Here is an 18,169-nt window from a genome sequence, read left to right as displayed (position 1 = left end):
AGATGATCCTGGCTGAGGACGGCCTGTGGGGACTGAGGCAGAATAGTCGTCCTTTGGAGAGAGAAGTGGAGGAGGTTCTTGAGCTCTCCCATCAGGAGATGAAGGATGAAGATGGGATTCCAACATCGGTCTTCAGCGGACTTCATTCGTGTCAAGGGAAAGCTTTACACTGTCCGAATCGTTCCCCATTCACCATGTAGAAACTAGTAAATGTGTGAACAAGTGACCGATTTCAGCCGCAGCTTCAGTGTTTATAGTGTAGGAGGGGGCGGGGCTTCAGATTCTAGAGAGCACTGCACTGTATTCTTGTTATGAGTATGAAGAGACTGCCAGCCCACAACATCATGCTCAAAGACAAAGGGTCATAAACTTTCCCTCCAAAGGTTTAAATTACCATTGGTTCACTGAATGAAGGACACTGCCCCAGTGACCCTCCCTCTCTCTTCCTTCTTCTTCTGGTTGCTGTTCATGTAAAAAAAAAAAAAACTGGAGACATCCGGTCCGACCATGTGACCTTTCCTCCGCTGCTGCTATTGTAATTTCCTCGACAATGACTGAATCAGGCTAACATCGCACGTTCATCATCATTTCTTCATTCAACGTGGATTAAATTGATTGCATTGTTGTGCAAATTTCACAATCGATTTCAATTTTTATACCACAAAAAAATGACTATATATAAAAAAATAAATAAATAAACAAATTACAAAAAAAACATATCCTGCATTAGTTGCTTTAAATATTTTAACACAATAGCAGAAATGAATGTAATGCTTTTGTTAGCTGTAAATTAAATAATTTTAAATAAATTGAATTGAAATACTGCCTATCTCTAACAGCAGGCAGGTGCAGGTGTGTGTTGTGTTGTTGTTGCTCACCTGGCTGAACACGCAGGGGTCGAGGAGGAGGAACGTGCACAACATCCTGCAGACACAAACACATCTGTACACAATTCAGCCCATACAACACAAAACACAATCACACACCAAACACACACTTACTGCTGTGCTGATGTGACTTTTAGTGGCTCGTTCAGCAGGACCGCTGTCTGTAACACAAACATACACATTTAAATATGCTAATAAAAAACTCAGGCAGCTGACTCAATCAGACGTACTAACTTTATAGAAGACTGCACAGTACTAATCAAACACAATCACACTTGATGACATGAGCTTTTCCAAATTAAAACTCAAAGCTTTTCAAACTTAAAACTATTTCAAACTCAAAGTTTTTCGAACTTAAAACTGTTTCAAACTCAAAGCTTTTCAAATTTAAAACTGTTTCAAACTCAAAGTTTTTCAAACTTAAAACTGTCTCAAACTCAAAGCTTTTCAAACTTAAAACTGTCTCAAACTCAAAGCTTTTCAAACTTAAAACGGTTTCAAACTCAAAGCTTTTCAAACTTAAAACTATTTCAAACTCAAAGCTTTTCAAACTTAAAACTGTCTCAAACTCAAAGCTTTTCAAACTTAAAACTGTCTCAAACTCAAAGCTTTTCAAACTTAAAACTGTCTCAAACTCAAAGCTTTTCAAACTTAAATCTGTCTCAAACTCAAAGCTTTTCAAACTTAAAACTGTCTCAAACTCAAAGCTTTTCAAACTTAAAACTATTTCAAACTCAAAGCTTTTAGAACTTAAAACGGTTTCAAACTCAAAGCTTTTAGAACTTAAAACTGTTTCAAACTCAAAGCTTTTCGAACTTAAAACTGTTTCAAACTCAAAGCTTTTAGAACTTAAAACTGTTTCAAACTCAAAGCTTTTAGAACTTAAAACTGTTTCAAACTCAAAGCTTTTAGAACTTAAAACGGTTTCAAACTCAAAGCTTTTAGAACTTAAAACTGTTTCAAACTCAAAGCTTTTAGAACTTAAAACTGTTTCAAACTCAAAGCTTTTCGAACTTAAATCTGTTTCAAACTCAAAGCTTTTAGAACTTAAAACTGTTTCAAACTCAAAGCTTTTAGAACTTAAAACTGTTTCAAACTCAAAGCTTTTCAAACTTAAAACTGTCTCAAACTCAAAGCTTTTCAAACTTAAAACTGTCTCAAACTCAAAGCTTTTAGAACTTAAATCTGTTTCAAACTCAAAGCTTTTCAAACTTAAATCTGTTTCAAACTCAAAGCTTTTAGAACTTAAAACTGTTTCAAACTCAAAGCTTTTCGAACTTAAAACTGTTTCAAACTCAAAGCTTTTCAAACTTAAAACTGTCTCAAACTCAAAGCTTTTCAAACTTAAAACTGTCTCAAACTCAAAGCTTTTCAAACTTAAATCTGTTTCAAACTCAAAGCTTTTCAAACTTAAAACTATTTCAAACTCAAAGCTTTTAGAACTTAAAACGGTTTCAAACTCAAAGCTTTTCAAACTTAAAACTGTTTCAAACTCAAAGCTTTTCAAACTTAAATCTGTTTCAAACTCAAAGCTTTTAAAACTTAAAACTTTTTTAAGCGCAAAGCTTTTCGAACTTAAAACTATTTCAAACTCAAAGCTTTTAGAACTTAAAACTGTTTCAAACTCAAAGCTTTTAAAACTACTACACACTTTCTGGCCAGGCTTTCTCAAGCCAACCGGAAGTTTGTCCTAAACGTGTTAATCTAGTAATGTGTTTGAGTTGCACTGACTGATCTGCGTCACTAGATGGAGACATCAGATAGATGAGATGAAGATAATTTCAGCTCAAACATTAACATTCACTCCTGTTTATGGGCTGTACATCTCTTGTGTTTATCTAGTGATTGTTACTGTTAATTAACATGATTGGCAGCAGCTGAAGAAATCTAATTATTTCATGTAAAATAGTGTTTATTGGTTTGTCTCTGCATGTCAAAATGCTGTGTATGTGATTGGTTGACTGACTCTGTCATGTGATTGGCCAGCTCATATACTGTACCAACCTTCATCCAGGTATCTGTGTGTGTGTCTGATCCGCTCTCTTCTGTTCATGTCATCCTGAGAAATCAAACACACTCATCTGAACATCGATTCATTACAGATCAGTCACATTCTCAGCAGAGTCTGGCTGTAAACGAATGAAGATGATGATGAAATGAACGAGTCAGTCTCTCACCATGATTAATGGAGATGCATCATCACGAACATGAGCTCCTGCACACACACATCACTGCAAAAATCATGTTCTTCCTCAGTGTTTCTGTCTTGTTTTCCAGCACAAATATCTAAACATTCTTAAATCAAGATACATTTACTGCAGAATTAGGATGACTGAAGATATTTGGTTATTAGATGCTTCTGTCAACAAGCGCTTTAAATTTCTCAGGGTGTTTACTTCCTCTTTAGCTATAAATGTAAATGACCTCATCTCAACAGCCCTCCAAAATCGATAATTCATATTCTCTGCAATATTCCATATTCTCTTGTGTAGCTCTGCTTCATGTGACCTCACTGCTGACCCTGACGGATGTTATAAAGCTCAAACGAGCTGTGTCATGATCGAATCGTGTTTAAAGTGCTTGATTTAGCGCTCATCATGGCTCAGATGTCTCTTCTGAACGCTGCACATGTCCACTGCTAATTATAGTGTGAATCTCTTTATGGTTTCCTGTCACCTCCTGCTGCTTCCTGTTTGTCAGATCCACAGCTGACAATCAAACATTTCACGCTGATCTGAGAACAGCTTCAATTACACAAACGCACATTTGGTTTCAGTACATTAATGTCAGATTATGTCAAATTCAGTATGTTTAGATTAAAATCAAAATCAAATGCATGTTTTTTCTATATCAACTGGCACTGAAATATGTTTATTTTAGATTTCTGAAACATCATGCATGTTTAAAAGTTCATTCTTCTGTCATAACTTACAATTATTCATTTATAGTTTTTAGTGTATGTGATTTCAGTGTGTCATGTGACCTGACGTGACCTGTCATACATGCACATTTACGTAAGTTACAGCTGGAATCTCGGTCGTTTTTTAGCAAATAATGTGCCTATGATGAATCAACTTAGACATTCTACACCACAAGAGTAATTCAAATATTTCAATATCAAATCAATAATGCATTTGTTGTATTCTGTTATATCGTCAACTATTCACAATCAGGAAGTTTAAGAGAAAAGTTGATTACCCAGAAAAGAGGAAAGACTTTTTTCAGGGCGTCTACACTGGAAATGTCCGTTGTCGCGTCGCGCTGCTGTCTACACTGGAAGCGTCAATTCCATTCGCTCAACAGTTGCGCTTGCGCGTTTAGTACATCTCCAATGGATCGGGTCGTCCGTGTAATGGCGGCAACTCGCCTTAACCCATCCGGTGTAGACAACATCGATTATAGTAGGTTCAGTTTGCTTTAAGTGTTTATATGATGCTTGAGTTAATTATTATTATTAATTGCTGTTGCAATTATCTACCACAACTTAACATTATAAGTTTAACTTGTTGCCGTCACTTAATGCAACTTCACATTTCAAGTTGTCTAAACAGCACACACACTTTAAGTTGAAAGGATTATAAATGGAGCCGTTTACACCGGAAAGAGTATTTCAGTGACAAACACGCTGTTTTTATTCTCGCCGGAAAGACATTTTAACTAAATCTGAGCATGGTTTAGTCGTTTTGCTCGAAGGCCAAACAGTGATAGAACAGAAACATCAGTATTTTATCATTTGTGATCAACAAATGTGATTCATCTAATCACAGTGTAATAAAGTGTACATGACTACAAAAACAACAAGTTCTTCCTCAGTCTTGTTTTCCAGCACAGATATCTAAACATTCTTAAATCAAAATACATTTACTGGAGAAGAGAAATGAATTCAGAGCTCAAAACATGAACAAATATCTGCCAGAAAAACTTAATTCAATTCAAAGTTCAGATATTTGTTCATGTTTTAAGCTCTGAAGTCATTTTGCTTCTCCAGTAAATGTATTTAAGAATGTTTATAGACTTAAATACAAAAATACTGAGGAAAAACATCATTTTTGCAGTACATCTCCATCGATTGTTCCTGCACCGAGTCGAGAGACGTTCAGAGCCGAATCCGTTCACATGCATCATTCTCCAGCTTTATATGAAAATATGAAATGATTTTGCTATTCCAGTGAAGTGATTCCTCACATATTTCACTCCTGCAGTGATTTGAGTTTTTTTGATCCATCAACATTTAAATCTGTGAGAGACACATGACCTGTAAGCACTGCTCAGTCAGTACTGTACACCGGCTCATTTCCGCACATGTATTTATATGAGTAGATGGACACTCAAACACGAGCGATGACTGCTGCAGTCACCAGACTTCACAGATATCTCACTTAACAGCGTCTGAACAGAACAAGACTGTCGGCAGATTCAGTTCTGTGATCTGAAATCATTTATGATTGGCAGTTTGCAGCAGTTTCGGATCAGAGCACTCAAACATCACATCTTTCTTAAAAATAAAGAACAGTTTCATCTGAAGAACCTTTAGAGGAATGGAAAGATTCAGTGGATGTTAAATGTTCCTCATGGAAGCATCAATGTCACTAAACAAGAGTGTTTGCACATTTATATTCAATCATAAATAATTGTCCGATAAATCTGATTACTGTCCTTAGATATATTCCACACTTCTGGAGCTTCATGATCAGACTTTGATACAACTTTCAAAGCTGCTCTGAATGACTGGAAAACATCTTACCTTCATCTGCTGAATAGCGGGAATGGTTTGCCGAGCTCCAGCTCGTGTGTGTGTGTGTGTGTGTGTATGATTGACAGTTATTCTGCAGCGACGCCCCCCTCAGAGAAAGAGTTCTCAACTCACTTCCTGTGTGAGATTAACATCAGCCAATCCCCTGATGATGATCACACACTCTCTTGATATGAGAAGCCGTACAGGAAGTGATCATTTCCTACTGATCTATTTCTTGAAACACACGCACAGACCACATACACACATTTAGAGACGCACACACTCAGAAACACACACACATTTAGAGAAGCTCACACACACACACACACACACACACACACACACACACACACACACACACACACACACACACACACACACACACACACACACACACACACACACACACACAGCAGCTGGATTTGTCAATGATTCTCATAATTTGGTGTAACAGTCGTGATGTTTGTGGTTCTGAATGATGTCACAAATAAACCTGAACAATCTGACAGTTGTAAGGTTTACGAAAAAAAAAAAAAAAAAAAAAGTTCAGCCAAAAAAAAAAAAAAAAACTCTATATGTGAGAATCAATTACCTAATTTGGTGTTCTAGAGAGCCTCTCATTATGTTATCACCAAATATTGGGTTCAATCTTTGTTTTCTTTCAGTTGGCACAGGTGTTTCTGATTGTTCATGGTTCATAAACTCGATCAGTGAGGCTACGATCAATCAGATCCAATTGAAGTCAGCTTACTGAAAGAGAACAAGCTGACAATTTTCGTGATCTTCTGTATGCACACGTTTAATCTGCTTAAACTCCGCCCCTTTCTTACAATCCACTGCAAGCTGGCATTCAGTCCCACCTCCTTTTGAGTCCCACATCCAATCAATTCCTCATGGACAAAATCAAGTCCCGCCCTACATTTGTTGAACTGCTGCTCACTGCAGAGCCAAATTATGTCCATCTTGTAATGGGTGGAGCTTGACCTGATTAGGTTTAGGGTGTGGCTGGATGTCAAGCTCCACCCATTGGCTCTGTAATGAGCAGGCTCTCCCTGAACACCAATCAGGCATAACATCATGAGCACTGACAGAAGTGAATAACACTGATCATCTCTTCATTAGTGGGTGGAGATATTAGGCAGCAAGTGAACATTTTGTCCTCAAAGTTGATGTGTTAGAAGCAGGAAAAATGGGCAAGCGTAAGGATTTGAGCGAGTTTGATAAGGACAAATTGTGATGCTAGATGACTGGGTCAGAGCATCTTCAAAACTGCAGCTCTTGTGGGGTGTTCCCGGTCTGCAGTGGTCAGTATATATCAAAAGTGCTCCAAGGAAGGAACAGTGGTGAACCGGAGACAGGGTCATGGTTGGCCGAGGCTCATGGAAGGCTGACCCGTGTGGTACTTTGACATGTACCTCCTACCTAAGCATTGTTCCCTTTCATGGAAACGGTATTCCCTGGTGGCTGTGGCCTCTTTCAGCAGGATCATGCACAAAAATGTTTCAGGAATGGTTTGAGCAGCACAACAACGAGTTTGAAGTTTTGACTTGGCCTCCAAATTCTCCAGATCTGTGGGATGTGCTGAACAAACAAGTCTGATCCATGGAGGCTCCACCTCACAACTTACAGGATTTAAAAAAATTATTTTTTTAAAAAATATTAATTTATTATTTATACTATTAAAAAAGGTTCAAACATTCACTGATGAAACACAATGCATTAAGAGCCGGGGGGTGAAAACTTTTGGAATTTGAAGATTAAGGTAAATTGTACTTAATTTGTCTTCTGGCAAACATTTAAGTGTCTTCTGTTGCTTCTGAAGGGCAGTACTAAATGAAAAAAAAAGTATATTATATATTATATAACAACCACAGCACTTTCTAGTGCTAGTGAGGCGAGTGCTCAAAACAATCAACACAAGGAAGGCTGCTGGCCCAGATGGACTATCTGGCAAAGTACCCAAGCCTGTGCCAATCAGCTTGGTGGGGTCTTTACAAAGATCTGTCACTAACATCAGCCACCATCCCACTCTGTTTAAAATCGGCTATCATCATCCCTTTTCCTAAAAAAGCACCCACATACAGTGGGTACGGAAAGTATTCAGACCCCCTTAAATTTTTCACTCTTTGTTATATTGCAGCCATTTGCTAAAATCATTTAAGTTCATTTTTTTCCTCATTAATGTACACACAGCACCCCATATTGACAGAAAAACACAGAATTGTTGACATTTTTGCAGATTTATTAAAAAAGAAAAACTGAAATATCACATGGTCCTAAGTATTCAGAGCCTTTGCTCAGTATTTAATAGAAGCAGTCTTTTGATCTAATACAGCCATGAGTCTTTTTGGGAAAGATGCAACAAGTTTTTCACACCTGGATTTGGGGATCCTCTGCCATTCCTGCTTGCAGATCCTCTCCAGTTCTGTCAGGTTGGATGGTAAACATTGGTGGACAGACATTTTTAGGTCTCTCCAGAGATGCTCAATTGGGTTTAAGTCAGGGCTCTGGCTGGGCCATTCAAGAACAGTCACAGAGTTGTTGTGAAGCCTCTCCTTCGTTATTTTAGCTGTGTGCTTCGGGTCATTGTCTTGTTGGAAGGTAAACCTTCGGCCCAGTCTGAGGTCCTGAGCGCTCTGGAGAAGGTTTTCGTCCAGGATATCCCTGTACTTGGCCGCATTCATCTTTCCCTCGATTGCAACCAGTCATCCTGTCCCTGCAGCTGAAAAACACCCCCACAGCATGATGCTGCCACCACCATGCTTCACTGTTGGGACTGCATTGGACAGGTGATGAGCAGTGCCTGGTTTTCTCCACACATACCGCTTAGAATTAAGGCCAAAAAGTTCTATCTTGGTCTCATCAGACCAGAGAATCTTATTTCTCACCATCTTGGCAAACTGCATGCAGGCTTTCATGTGTCTTGCTCTGAGGAGAGGCTTCCGTCAGGCCACTCTGCCATAAAGCCTCGACTGGTGGAGTGCTGCAGTGATGGTTGACTTTCTACAACTTTCTCCCATCTCCCGACTGCATCTCTGGAGCTCAGCCACAGTGATCTTTGGGTTCTTCTTTACCTCTCTCTCCAAGGCTCTTCTCCCCCGATAGCTCAGTTTGGCCGGACGGTCAGCTCTAGGAAGGGTTGTGGTCATCCCAAACGTCTTCCATTTAAGGATTATAGAGGCCACTGTGCGCTTAGGAACCTTAAGTGCAGCAGAAATGTTTTTGTAACCTTGGCCAGATCTGTGGCCACAATTCTGTCTCTGAGCTCTTCATGCAGTTCCTTTGACCTCATGATTCTCATTTGCTCTGACATGCACTGTGAGCTGTAAGGTCTTATATAGACAGGTGTGTGGCTTTCCTAATCAAGTCCAATCAGTATAATCAAACACAGCTGGACTCAAATGAAGGTGTAGAACCATCTCAAGGATGATCAGAAGAAATGGACAGCACCTGAGTTAAATATATGAGTGTCACAGCAAAGGGTCTGAATACTTAGGACCATGTGATATTTCAGTTTTTCTTTTTTAATAAATCTGCAAAAATGTCAACAATTCTGTGTTTTTCTGTCAATATGGGGTGCTGTGTGTACATTAATGAGAAAAAAAATAACTTAAATGATTTTAGCAAATGGCTGCAATATAACAAAGAGTGAAAAATGTAAGGGGGTCTGAATACTTTCCGTACCCACTGTATGTTTGAATGATTACAGACCGGTTGCACTAACACCAATTATCATGAAGTGCTTTGAGAAACTGATCTCACAGCACATCAAATCCAGTCTTTCCTCCACCCTTGACCCACACCAGTTTGAATATTAGACCAAACCGGTCTACAGAGGATGCGATCATCATTTCCCTTCATCACGCTGCACTTCACCATCTTGAGCAGCAGGGGGCCTGTGTAAGAATGCTCTTCATAGATTACAGCTAAAACTTGTTTATGTTTAAGCTGATGATGATATTCAGTGGTATCGGTAATTTCATGATGTGGAGAAAAACCAGAATGTCTATACGGGAATAGATTTAAATGTGTTTGGATGCATGAATAAATGTCTCTGTAAACGCAGTGAGTGTGTTTAATGCTGAATCATGGGATATCGGCTTTAGGAAGCATGTCCTGAACGATCTCTGATGACAAACAAGCAGGAAAACCGCATTCATCCAGAGCTGCTGATGTCACTGTGATGATGACTGCGTTTGTGGTGACACACACACACACACACACACACACACACACACACACACACACACACACACACACACACACACACACACACACACACACACACACACACACACTCACACACACACACACACACAGGTTTGTTTTGTGTTTTGGGGGTCATTCCATAGGTGTAATGGTTTTTATACAGTATTTAAACTGTATTTTCTCTCCCCCTACACTAACCCTAACCATCACAGGAAACTTTTACTTTCTCACAAAAACTCATTCTGTGTGATTCATAAGCCTTTTGAAAAGTGGAGACATTGGGTAATGTCCTTATAAGTCACCTCTCCTTGTAATACCTGTGTCATACCCATGTCACACACACACTCTCTCTCTCTCTCACACACACACACACACACTCTCTCTCTCTCTCACACACACACACACACACACACAGAATAACTAATGTATCTCAGCTGTGAGCTTCAAACTGAACACGTTTATGGACAGTGAATCATGTAAAGCTGCAGATCTGATTCATCTGGACCGATCACTGGAAAAGCAGAAAACATCAAACACAAAATACCACGGAATATAAAAACATCACGGAATCTGACATCGGATTCAAAACACATGTAGACGATATTCTGAATAACTTGCGCAATCACTGACGAGAAGGAACAAGAAAAAAGACAGAGACCAGAAGAACCAAAGAATCTGATCAATCCTGCCAGTAAAACACTGGATTACACTGACGACACTGCAACTAAATAATGTTGTCACGAGCAGAGTTCAGTTCATCACACACACACACACACACACACACTCACACAGATAACAGTGCAGAACTATGTGTTGTTCTCATGTTACACTTTTGCTCACTGTACACGGCAGTTTAGAGAGAATGACGTCATGAGACACACTAAACTAAAAACAGACCAGCTAACTCTCCTTCACACAAATATGATCAATTTCCTAAACACACACACACACACTCCAGCAAGACAGAAAACCACAATACACCAGATCATATCAAAAATAACTTTATTAGTGAACGATTCCTTCATATAAAAACCAATAAACAGAATACATGGACTATGAGATGAAATTAATGAGAAACATTTCTATAATTGTGACAGATATAAAGACACACATTCAACAAATTAGCAGCAGTGAAAACAGTATACTGTTCATTATTGTATCAAAGTATAAAATAGATTTATTTCACATGCATTTGTCCATATATCTGAATACATTTATTGACAGCTCTGAAATACTTTTCCAGCACAAACATCTAAACTTTCTTAAATCAAGATTCATTTACTGGAGAAACACAGTGACTGAAGATATGAAGTTTGTTCACTGAATGAAGTGAGTTTGTGCTTAAAACAAGATCAAATATCTGAAAAATAAACTTAATGATTATTTTTCTGATATTGCTTTTTGTTTTTCATTAAACAACACTTCATTTCTCCAGTATCGTGATTTAAGAATGTTATTTGTGTTCCAAAACAAGACAGAAACACTGAGGAAGAACATCATTTTTGCAGTAAATGATTCAAAAAAGCTCGTCTTCATAAACTTTGATGAAAATGAACGTGTTCTGCTTTGAAAGTCTCGGGCTTCATCACATTGTGAATGTGGAGCGTGAAGCCGAACACGTTGACCCGCCGTCACTGATGTTCCAGTTATTTCAGGAGTGCGATCTGTTGAATATATTGTGCATTCACTTCCATTTCTTCTCACTTCCAGTCAAATGTCCTTCCGGCCAGCTGGAAGAACTTCTGGTTGGGTTCGCGGAAGTAGTCGTAGAGTTTGTGCAGGATTTCCGGCGCCACGCGAGGATGTTTGCGACCTTTGGAGCGGTGCAGGCATCGCTCGCGCCGGCGGTCGCGCAGACAGAAGAAACCTTTGGTTTGGTTGAAGTAGAAGTTGGAGGCGTTTATCTGCGGCTCCAGCTGGAGAAACTCCTCCACCTTCTTCATCTCCGGCAGAGGGTCTCGGATGAGCGCGTCGCCGTCCACCAGATGCATGCGGCTCCTGGGAAACACGTCGAGCCAGCGCCGCAGGTGCACGTGGTACAGGCTTCGGTTCAAGGCCTTGTAGTCGAGGTTGAGCTCTCCGTTACGCACCAGCAGTGTCTCCAGGGTTTGCTGCCGCTTGCGCTTCTGCAGGCGGTTGTGGAAGACCTGCGTGTAATCCGACAGCAAGCGCTCCGTCGGCTCCCGGACGATCAGCAGCAGCCGCGCGTCGGGCAGCGTTCGCAGGATGCGCTCGGGGACCCGGCCGGAGGTGAAGTACGCCGGGGTCTTCTCCACCGTCAGCTGACCCGGCCGGGCGTACGGCATCTGAGAGATGTACCAATCCGCGCCGCGCTGGTAGTGACTGTCCCAGTCGAAGAAGTGAACCTCGTTCTGAGCGGCGACCACGTCGCTGTGAAGCCTCAGCATCTCGATGAGCGCGCGCGTGCCGCCCTTCCTCACGCCGATGATGATGACGTCGGGTAGGCGGAGCGTGCCGTCGGTGGGCGGGGCCATGGTGGCTCGCGGGACGACCGAAAGGATAAAACAGAGTAGAGCGAAGATAACGGCGGCCATCAAAACGACCCGAAGCGACTTCAGCCTGACAGCAAACGCACGCTCACATGACTCTGAAACACAAACACAGCATGTTTATATGTCAACTCCATTCGTGCTTATGAAAGAGAGTTTAAAAGCACTCATGTCCTGGTCGAACTCATAATTGTGGGAATTTGATGAAATCTGTCACATCACATACAACCGTCAGTCTCATCGACTCGAGATATCATTATGGAAGCCCCAAATCACGATTTTGTAAAATAAATTAATGAGATAAAGTCAAAATTGTGTCAAAAGTATCACAAAAAGTCACAAGTAATATATAGAAAGAAATAATATCAACATTTTATCTCATAGTTTCAACTTTTAGTCTCAATACTTATGACTTTTCATGTGTCATAAGTAAGATTTACCAAAGTTCCAACTTTGTATGCGTCATTCTGTGTCAAATCAACCAAATTTTGGAAATATTAAATGTTACACATGCATATTTACTGAGTTTTGTAGAGGAGGGTCAGAATGAGATTTGGAGCCAAATTAAATGACTTCAGAAAGATGGCAGCATCATTATTTTATTTTTACACAGAGATTGGTAAATCCAGTAGTAAAATCTGTTGACTTTATCAATCTTTGTTTCACTATATCTTGTATTACATCAGTCTTGTAAAAGAGATTTTAACCTGGTTAAATAAAGAAATGAATATGCATGAATATTTTCAGTGGTCAAAAACCAAAAGTGGGTCACTTTTCAAACAACTGATACTTTTTCTTTTAAAGAGGGTTATCTGAAGAACAAATAATGTTGAAACTAGAAATGCATCGTCTTTCCTTCCATCAAAACAGCTGCATTGAAACCAATTTTAACAATATTTCAATACACTGAAATGGCCAAGCTGAGGCACATTAACTTCCTTCCAGAGATTTGTAGAAGTACATTTCTGAAATACAAAAGTGACATAATAGTATTGCACCAGCTAATTAGCCAATAACAGTATATCTCCATATCTCATCTAGAGCCTTAAAAAATGCACATATCAAAATAAAAGTTTGTTAAGAACCAGAATCTAAGTGGAAATTGAGATAGCTTCTTTTAGAGTTATTGGTATGAAAACCCTGGAAAAACTCAGACAGGAATATTCTATACGGTAGTTTTGATCGAAATAAATAATTCCTCTTTAAAATAAATATGAGCTGGTTGAAAAGTGACCCACATTTGGTTTTTGACCACTGAAAATGTGAACAATTCACTCATGGATTCGCATTGAACTGAACCATGCTGGGTCTTTAAACTGAAGACACCAAAAGAAAAGTTTGTTCAGAAGCAGAAAATCTAAACATACTGAGATATCATAATTCCTCTAGGAGTGAGAGGGGAAGTGAACGGTCTCCACTGGCATTTAATGCAACAAGGATTGAGGATTAAAGTCAACTGAATTTACTAATAAACCTCCCAATCTCTGCGAAAATAAAGCAATGATGTTTCCATGATTGCATCTTTCTGAACTCATTTTCTCCCACCTGCAATTTGGCTTTAAATCTCAGATAAAAAATAAACAGTAAATATTCATCCGTGGCAATTTAATATTCTGGCTTTCATCACTATATCTGTTTGTCTTTCTACAGAAGAATGACGCTGTAACTCTCAGATAACCACTTTTGAGACATTATTAAGCTGAACTGTATTTTATTTCTGTGATGCTCATTAAAAGATAATAATCACACAATGACAAAGAAACGAATCATTTAAAGATCATCTCGTGGTTCATCTGTTCTAATCATCATGATCAATACTTCAACAGCCTTACCTGTCGATCGGATCCATGAGGAAAAACTGTTTATGAAGAGGAATCATCCGGAGTCACACACACTCACACACAAACAACAGCGAAAGTTTCTCACGCGCTCACGCACGCGCGCTCTGAAGGTCGCTCCCCGCGCTGACGTCATCGCCTCAGCCCCGCCCTGTTCCGATGACATCATCGCGTCCCGCCCACCAGGGCTTCATGAAAACACATTTTATCACACATAACGCTTTTCACATTTATACATGGTTTCAAAGCAACTTTACCAAAAATCATGATGTTAATGTTTATAATCAGCAGATTAGAGCTGGTCAGCTAAAAAAAATGTTCTGAAAATGTTTTTCTAACGTTATGAAACGTTCAGTTTTTTAAAGTGTTTTTAAAACATTTTTTTTTAGTTATGCAAATGTTAAGGGAACATCTTTTTTATGAAAAAATGATGGGAATATTGCTTTTGCATGTTCAGAAACATTTAAAAAAATGTTAGATGAACGTCCAACTAAAACATCTCAGTGAAAAAAACATTCCATGAATGATTGTTTTTGCGCTAACATTTTGAGAACATTATTAAAGACCAGACAACACTGAATGAACGTTCTATGGATATCTTGATATCCTCAGTGAAGTCATATTAGCTTTACAGTCATGTTACAGATGCTGGTTTTACTCAATCTGCGGTGTTTCCAGTTCTGTCGTTCATGTTCAGTCAGATCAGCTCCACTATCAAACATTAATGAACAATTGTGATGGAGTCACACCGCAGCCATAAAGCCTGTTATGCATCACCTCACTGCACCTTATTTCCTCCAGTGAGTAAACAGACGATCCTCACAGATTCACAGGAAATAACCACCTGAACCGACTGACACACACATTAATCTGGTTGCGTAAGTCATCACAGAACGCAGCGACTGAATGAAACGCTCTCAAGCGCTGTTGGACACGCAGGTCTTTGGTTTTAGTGCTTGTAACCATAAAGCAGTGAATGATAAAAACACACACACACACATTTATTTTCATACAGTATCACTGAAGTCACCAGGCTCAAACCCATCAAAAGAACGTTTCTTTTTCAAATGTATGTTTGTTCTCATCACCGAACTTTGTTCTGCTGTAAATCTGCAGTATTTCTGAATCATGTTGAACAATCATCTGAAAGATTGTAAACTCACAGCTCCTCCATTTTCAATGTTTGATTCGTTTGTAACATTGTACAGATGCATACGTTTATAAAAGCTTTGTTTGCTAGAGTTTCTTCTTGATGAAGGTCAAAGTTTTGCAAAACACTGAGAAAGTAGTTTTGAATCAGATTTATATCTTGTTCAGTAAATATTTGTTCTTGGACATTGAACTTTACACTCTGTTTTATTTCATGAATCATATCAGGACTGGTAGGATTATGTTTAGTTTAGTTGTTTTTTTGTTCCTATGTATGTGTTTCTTGTGGTTCAGTTTAGTCCTGATTAGTCCCGTTTGTTCCTTTGGTTACTGATTATTATGTTCACCTGTCAATCATTGTGTCTCCCTGTGTATTTAAGCCCTTGGATTCATCATTTCATTGTCTGGTATCGTCTTAATTTCATGTGGTTGTGTGTTAGTTTTCTCCTGTGGATTAATAAAGAAGCACTTGTTTGGATTCTCCTGCGTTGTGCAATTACTACAACCACCCATGTGTGACTAAGACATAATCACACACATGATGATTTAGTGTTTCATTCACGAACTGACAACCTAATGATAAATTAAAATCTGAAAATGTAAAATTAAAATAAACAATTTTAAAATCAAATCAAAATAAAACACATATTAAAAAGATTTTTATTTTTATTTGAAATTAAAGTGAAATTAAAAGCATAATTTAAAAAAAATAAATAAATTGTCCTGTACTGCTCTGAGACATGAAGGTTGAGGATCCAAACATAATATTTATCAAAAGGGTAATCCACAATCGTAATCCACATCCAAGCAAAAGGACATACACAAACAAACAGACTAGAGACGGAGGTAGTGCAGGAGGCCAGGGCAGAGCAGGCTGAGCAGAAGACCACCTCAGCAACGCTGGAGACCCCCACAGCAGAGTTGATAGGACTGAAGATCTGCACGGTGGAGCAGAGGACCACCACAACAGTGCAGACCACCACGATGGAGCAGGCGGAGCCGATGACAACTAAGGCAGAGTCTGGTGGAACTGGAGACCACCACAGCTGATCAAAACTGGAACATAAAGCACGAAGAGGTTCGCGTTGGCCTCAGGCACCATGTAAAACCCAACAGGGAGCAGAAGGGTGTCCTCAATGGTCATAACAGGACCAGCTGGGCGTTCAAGGTTGACCTCTTGGGTCATCTCAGTCCTGTCAGAAAGTTCACTGACAACCTCTGTGGCCACGTCGAGGCAGACAGGCAGCTCAGGAACGACCACAGTGTTCACATCAGGGTAGACAGGAAACTTGGGGACAACCTCAGTGGTCATGTCAGAACAGACAGGAAGTTCGCAGGTCACAGGACTGGGCTCTGGGGCAGGAAAGGGCTCTGGAGTGGACTCATGGGCTGAAGCAGGCTCTGGAATGGACTCATGGGCTGGAGCGGGCTCTGGAGTGGACCCATGGGCTGAAGCAGGCTCTGGAGTGGACTCATGGGCTGAAGTGGACTCTGGAATGGACTCATGGGCTGGAGCGGGCTCTGGAGTGGACCCATGGGCTGGAGCGGGCTCTGGAGTGGACCCATGGGCTGAAGCAGGCTCTGGAGTGGACTCATGGGTTAAAACGGGCTCTGGAGCGGACTCACGGGCTGGAGCGGGTTCTGGAACGGTCTCATGGGTTGGAGTGGTCTCATGAGCTGAGGCGGGCTCTGGAGTGGACTCATGGGTTGGAGTAAGTACTGGAGCAGACTCATGGGCTGGAGTAAGTACTGGAATGGACTCATGGGCTAGAGTGAGTTCTGGAGGGGACTCATGAGCTAGAGTGAGTTCTGGAGGGGACTCATGGGCTGGAGTAAGTACTGGAGTGGACTCATGGGCTAGAGTGAGTTCTGGAGGGGACTCATGGGCTAGAGTGAGTTCTGGAGGGGACTCATGTGCTGGAGCGGGTTCTGGAGCGGTCTCATGAGCTGAGGTGGGCTCTGGAGTGGACTCATGGGCTGGAGCGGTCTCATGAGCTGAGGCGGGCTCTGGAGTGGACTCATGGGCTGGAGCGGGTTCTGGAATAGACTCATGTGCTGAAGCAGACTCTGGAGTGGACTCATGGGTTAAAACGGGCTCTGGAGCGGACTCACGGGCTGGAGTAAGTACTGGAGTGGACTCATGGGCTGGAGTGGACTCTGGAGTGGAGTAAGTACTGGAGTGGACTTATGGGCTATAGTGAGTTCTGGAGCGGACTCACGGGCTGGAGCGGGTTCTGCAGCGGTCTCATGGGTTGGAGTGGTCTCATGAGCTAAGGCGGGCTCTGGAGTGGACTCATGGGCTGGAGTGAGTTCTGGAGTGGACTCATGGCTGGAGTGAGTTCTGGTGTGGACTCATGGCTGGAGTGAGTTCTGCTGTGGACTCATGGGCTGGAGTAAGTACTGGAGCGGACTCACGGGCTGGAGCGGGTTCTGTAGCGGTCTCATGGGCTAGAGTGAGTTCTGGAGGGGACTCATGTGCTGGAGTGGACTTGTGGGCTGTAGTGGGTTCTGGGGTGGACTCATGGGCTGAAGCAGACTCACGGGCTGGCCATTGCTGTAACCTGGAGTGCAACCAACAGTGGGACCACAGACTTGATACCATTGCAGATGTTCCAGCTTCTCTCACTGAAATTAGCAGTGTGTCCTCCAGACTTGAAGCCAGTCTCAAATGCCTAAGGTCTGCCTTAATGGCTTCATGTGCGCGTTCATGACAACCGGGAACACTGACATGGCGCCCATGACGGCTGAAGACTCTAGCATGGCACCTGTAATGGCTGGAGGCTCTGGTGTGGTGGCCCTGTTGTGAACAGGCTGTGGTGTGAGAACAACCGGACTGGAAGA

At 40.9% G+C, this 18,169-nt stretch overlaps 2 protein-coding genes across 2 annotated transcripts in view; both read right to left on the bottom strand.

Moving 5' to 3' along the window:
* The window catches only part of LOC137028565 (cytokine-dependent hematopoietic cell linker), an 11,963-nt gene extending 6,297 nt beyond the window's left edge, over positions 1 to 5,666 (bottom strand). The window contains exons 1-5 of the mRNA XM_067397565.1: positions 5,632 to 5,666; positions 3,065 to 3,102; positions 2,892 to 2,946; positions 1,002 to 1,048; positions 879 to 924 (exon numbers count right to left, since the gene is read on the bottom strand). Of these exons, the coding sequence (XP_067253666.1) occupies positions 879 to 924; positions 1,002 to 1,048; positions 2,892 to 2,946; positions 3,065 to 3,067 (151 nt within the window). The 5' untranslated portion in view covers positions 3,068 to 3,102; positions 5,632 to 5,666. The remainder of the gene's footprint in view (positions 1 to 878; positions 925 to 1,001; positions 1,049 to 2,891; positions 2,947 to 3,064; positions 3,103 to 5,631) is intronic.
* A 5,042-nt stretch (positions 5,667 to 10,708) lies between these two features.
* Positions 10,709 to 14,273, bottom strand: hs3st1 (heparan sulfate (glucosamine) 3-O-sulfotransferase 1). Its single transcript, XM_067384113.1, has 2 exons — positions 14,174 to 14,273; positions 10,709 to 12,439 (listed from the first exon to the last, which is right to left on the bottom strand). Exon 2 carries the CDS (start codon positions 12,384 to 12,386, stop codon positions 11,532 to 11,534), a length of 855 nt encoding a protein of 284 aa, XP_067240214.1. The 5' UTR covers positions 12,387 to 12,439; positions 14,174 to 14,273; the 3' UTR covers positions 10,709 to 11,531.
* Between the last annotated feature and the right edge of the window lie 3,896 nt (positions 14,274 to 18,169).

This window comes from Chanodichthys erythropterus, chromosome 1 (genome assembly GCF_024489055.1).
Source record: "Chanodichthys erythropterus isolate Z2021 chromosome 1, ASM2448905v1, whole genome shotgun sequence".
Taxonomy (NCBI): domain Eukaryota; kingdom Metazoa; phylum Chordata; class Actinopteri; order Cypriniformes; family Xenocyprididae; genus Chanodichthys; species Chanodichthys erythropterus.
The sequence above is the reverse complement of the archived record's forward strand: the minus strand, read 5'-3'. Positions and strand labels throughout refer to the sequence as shown.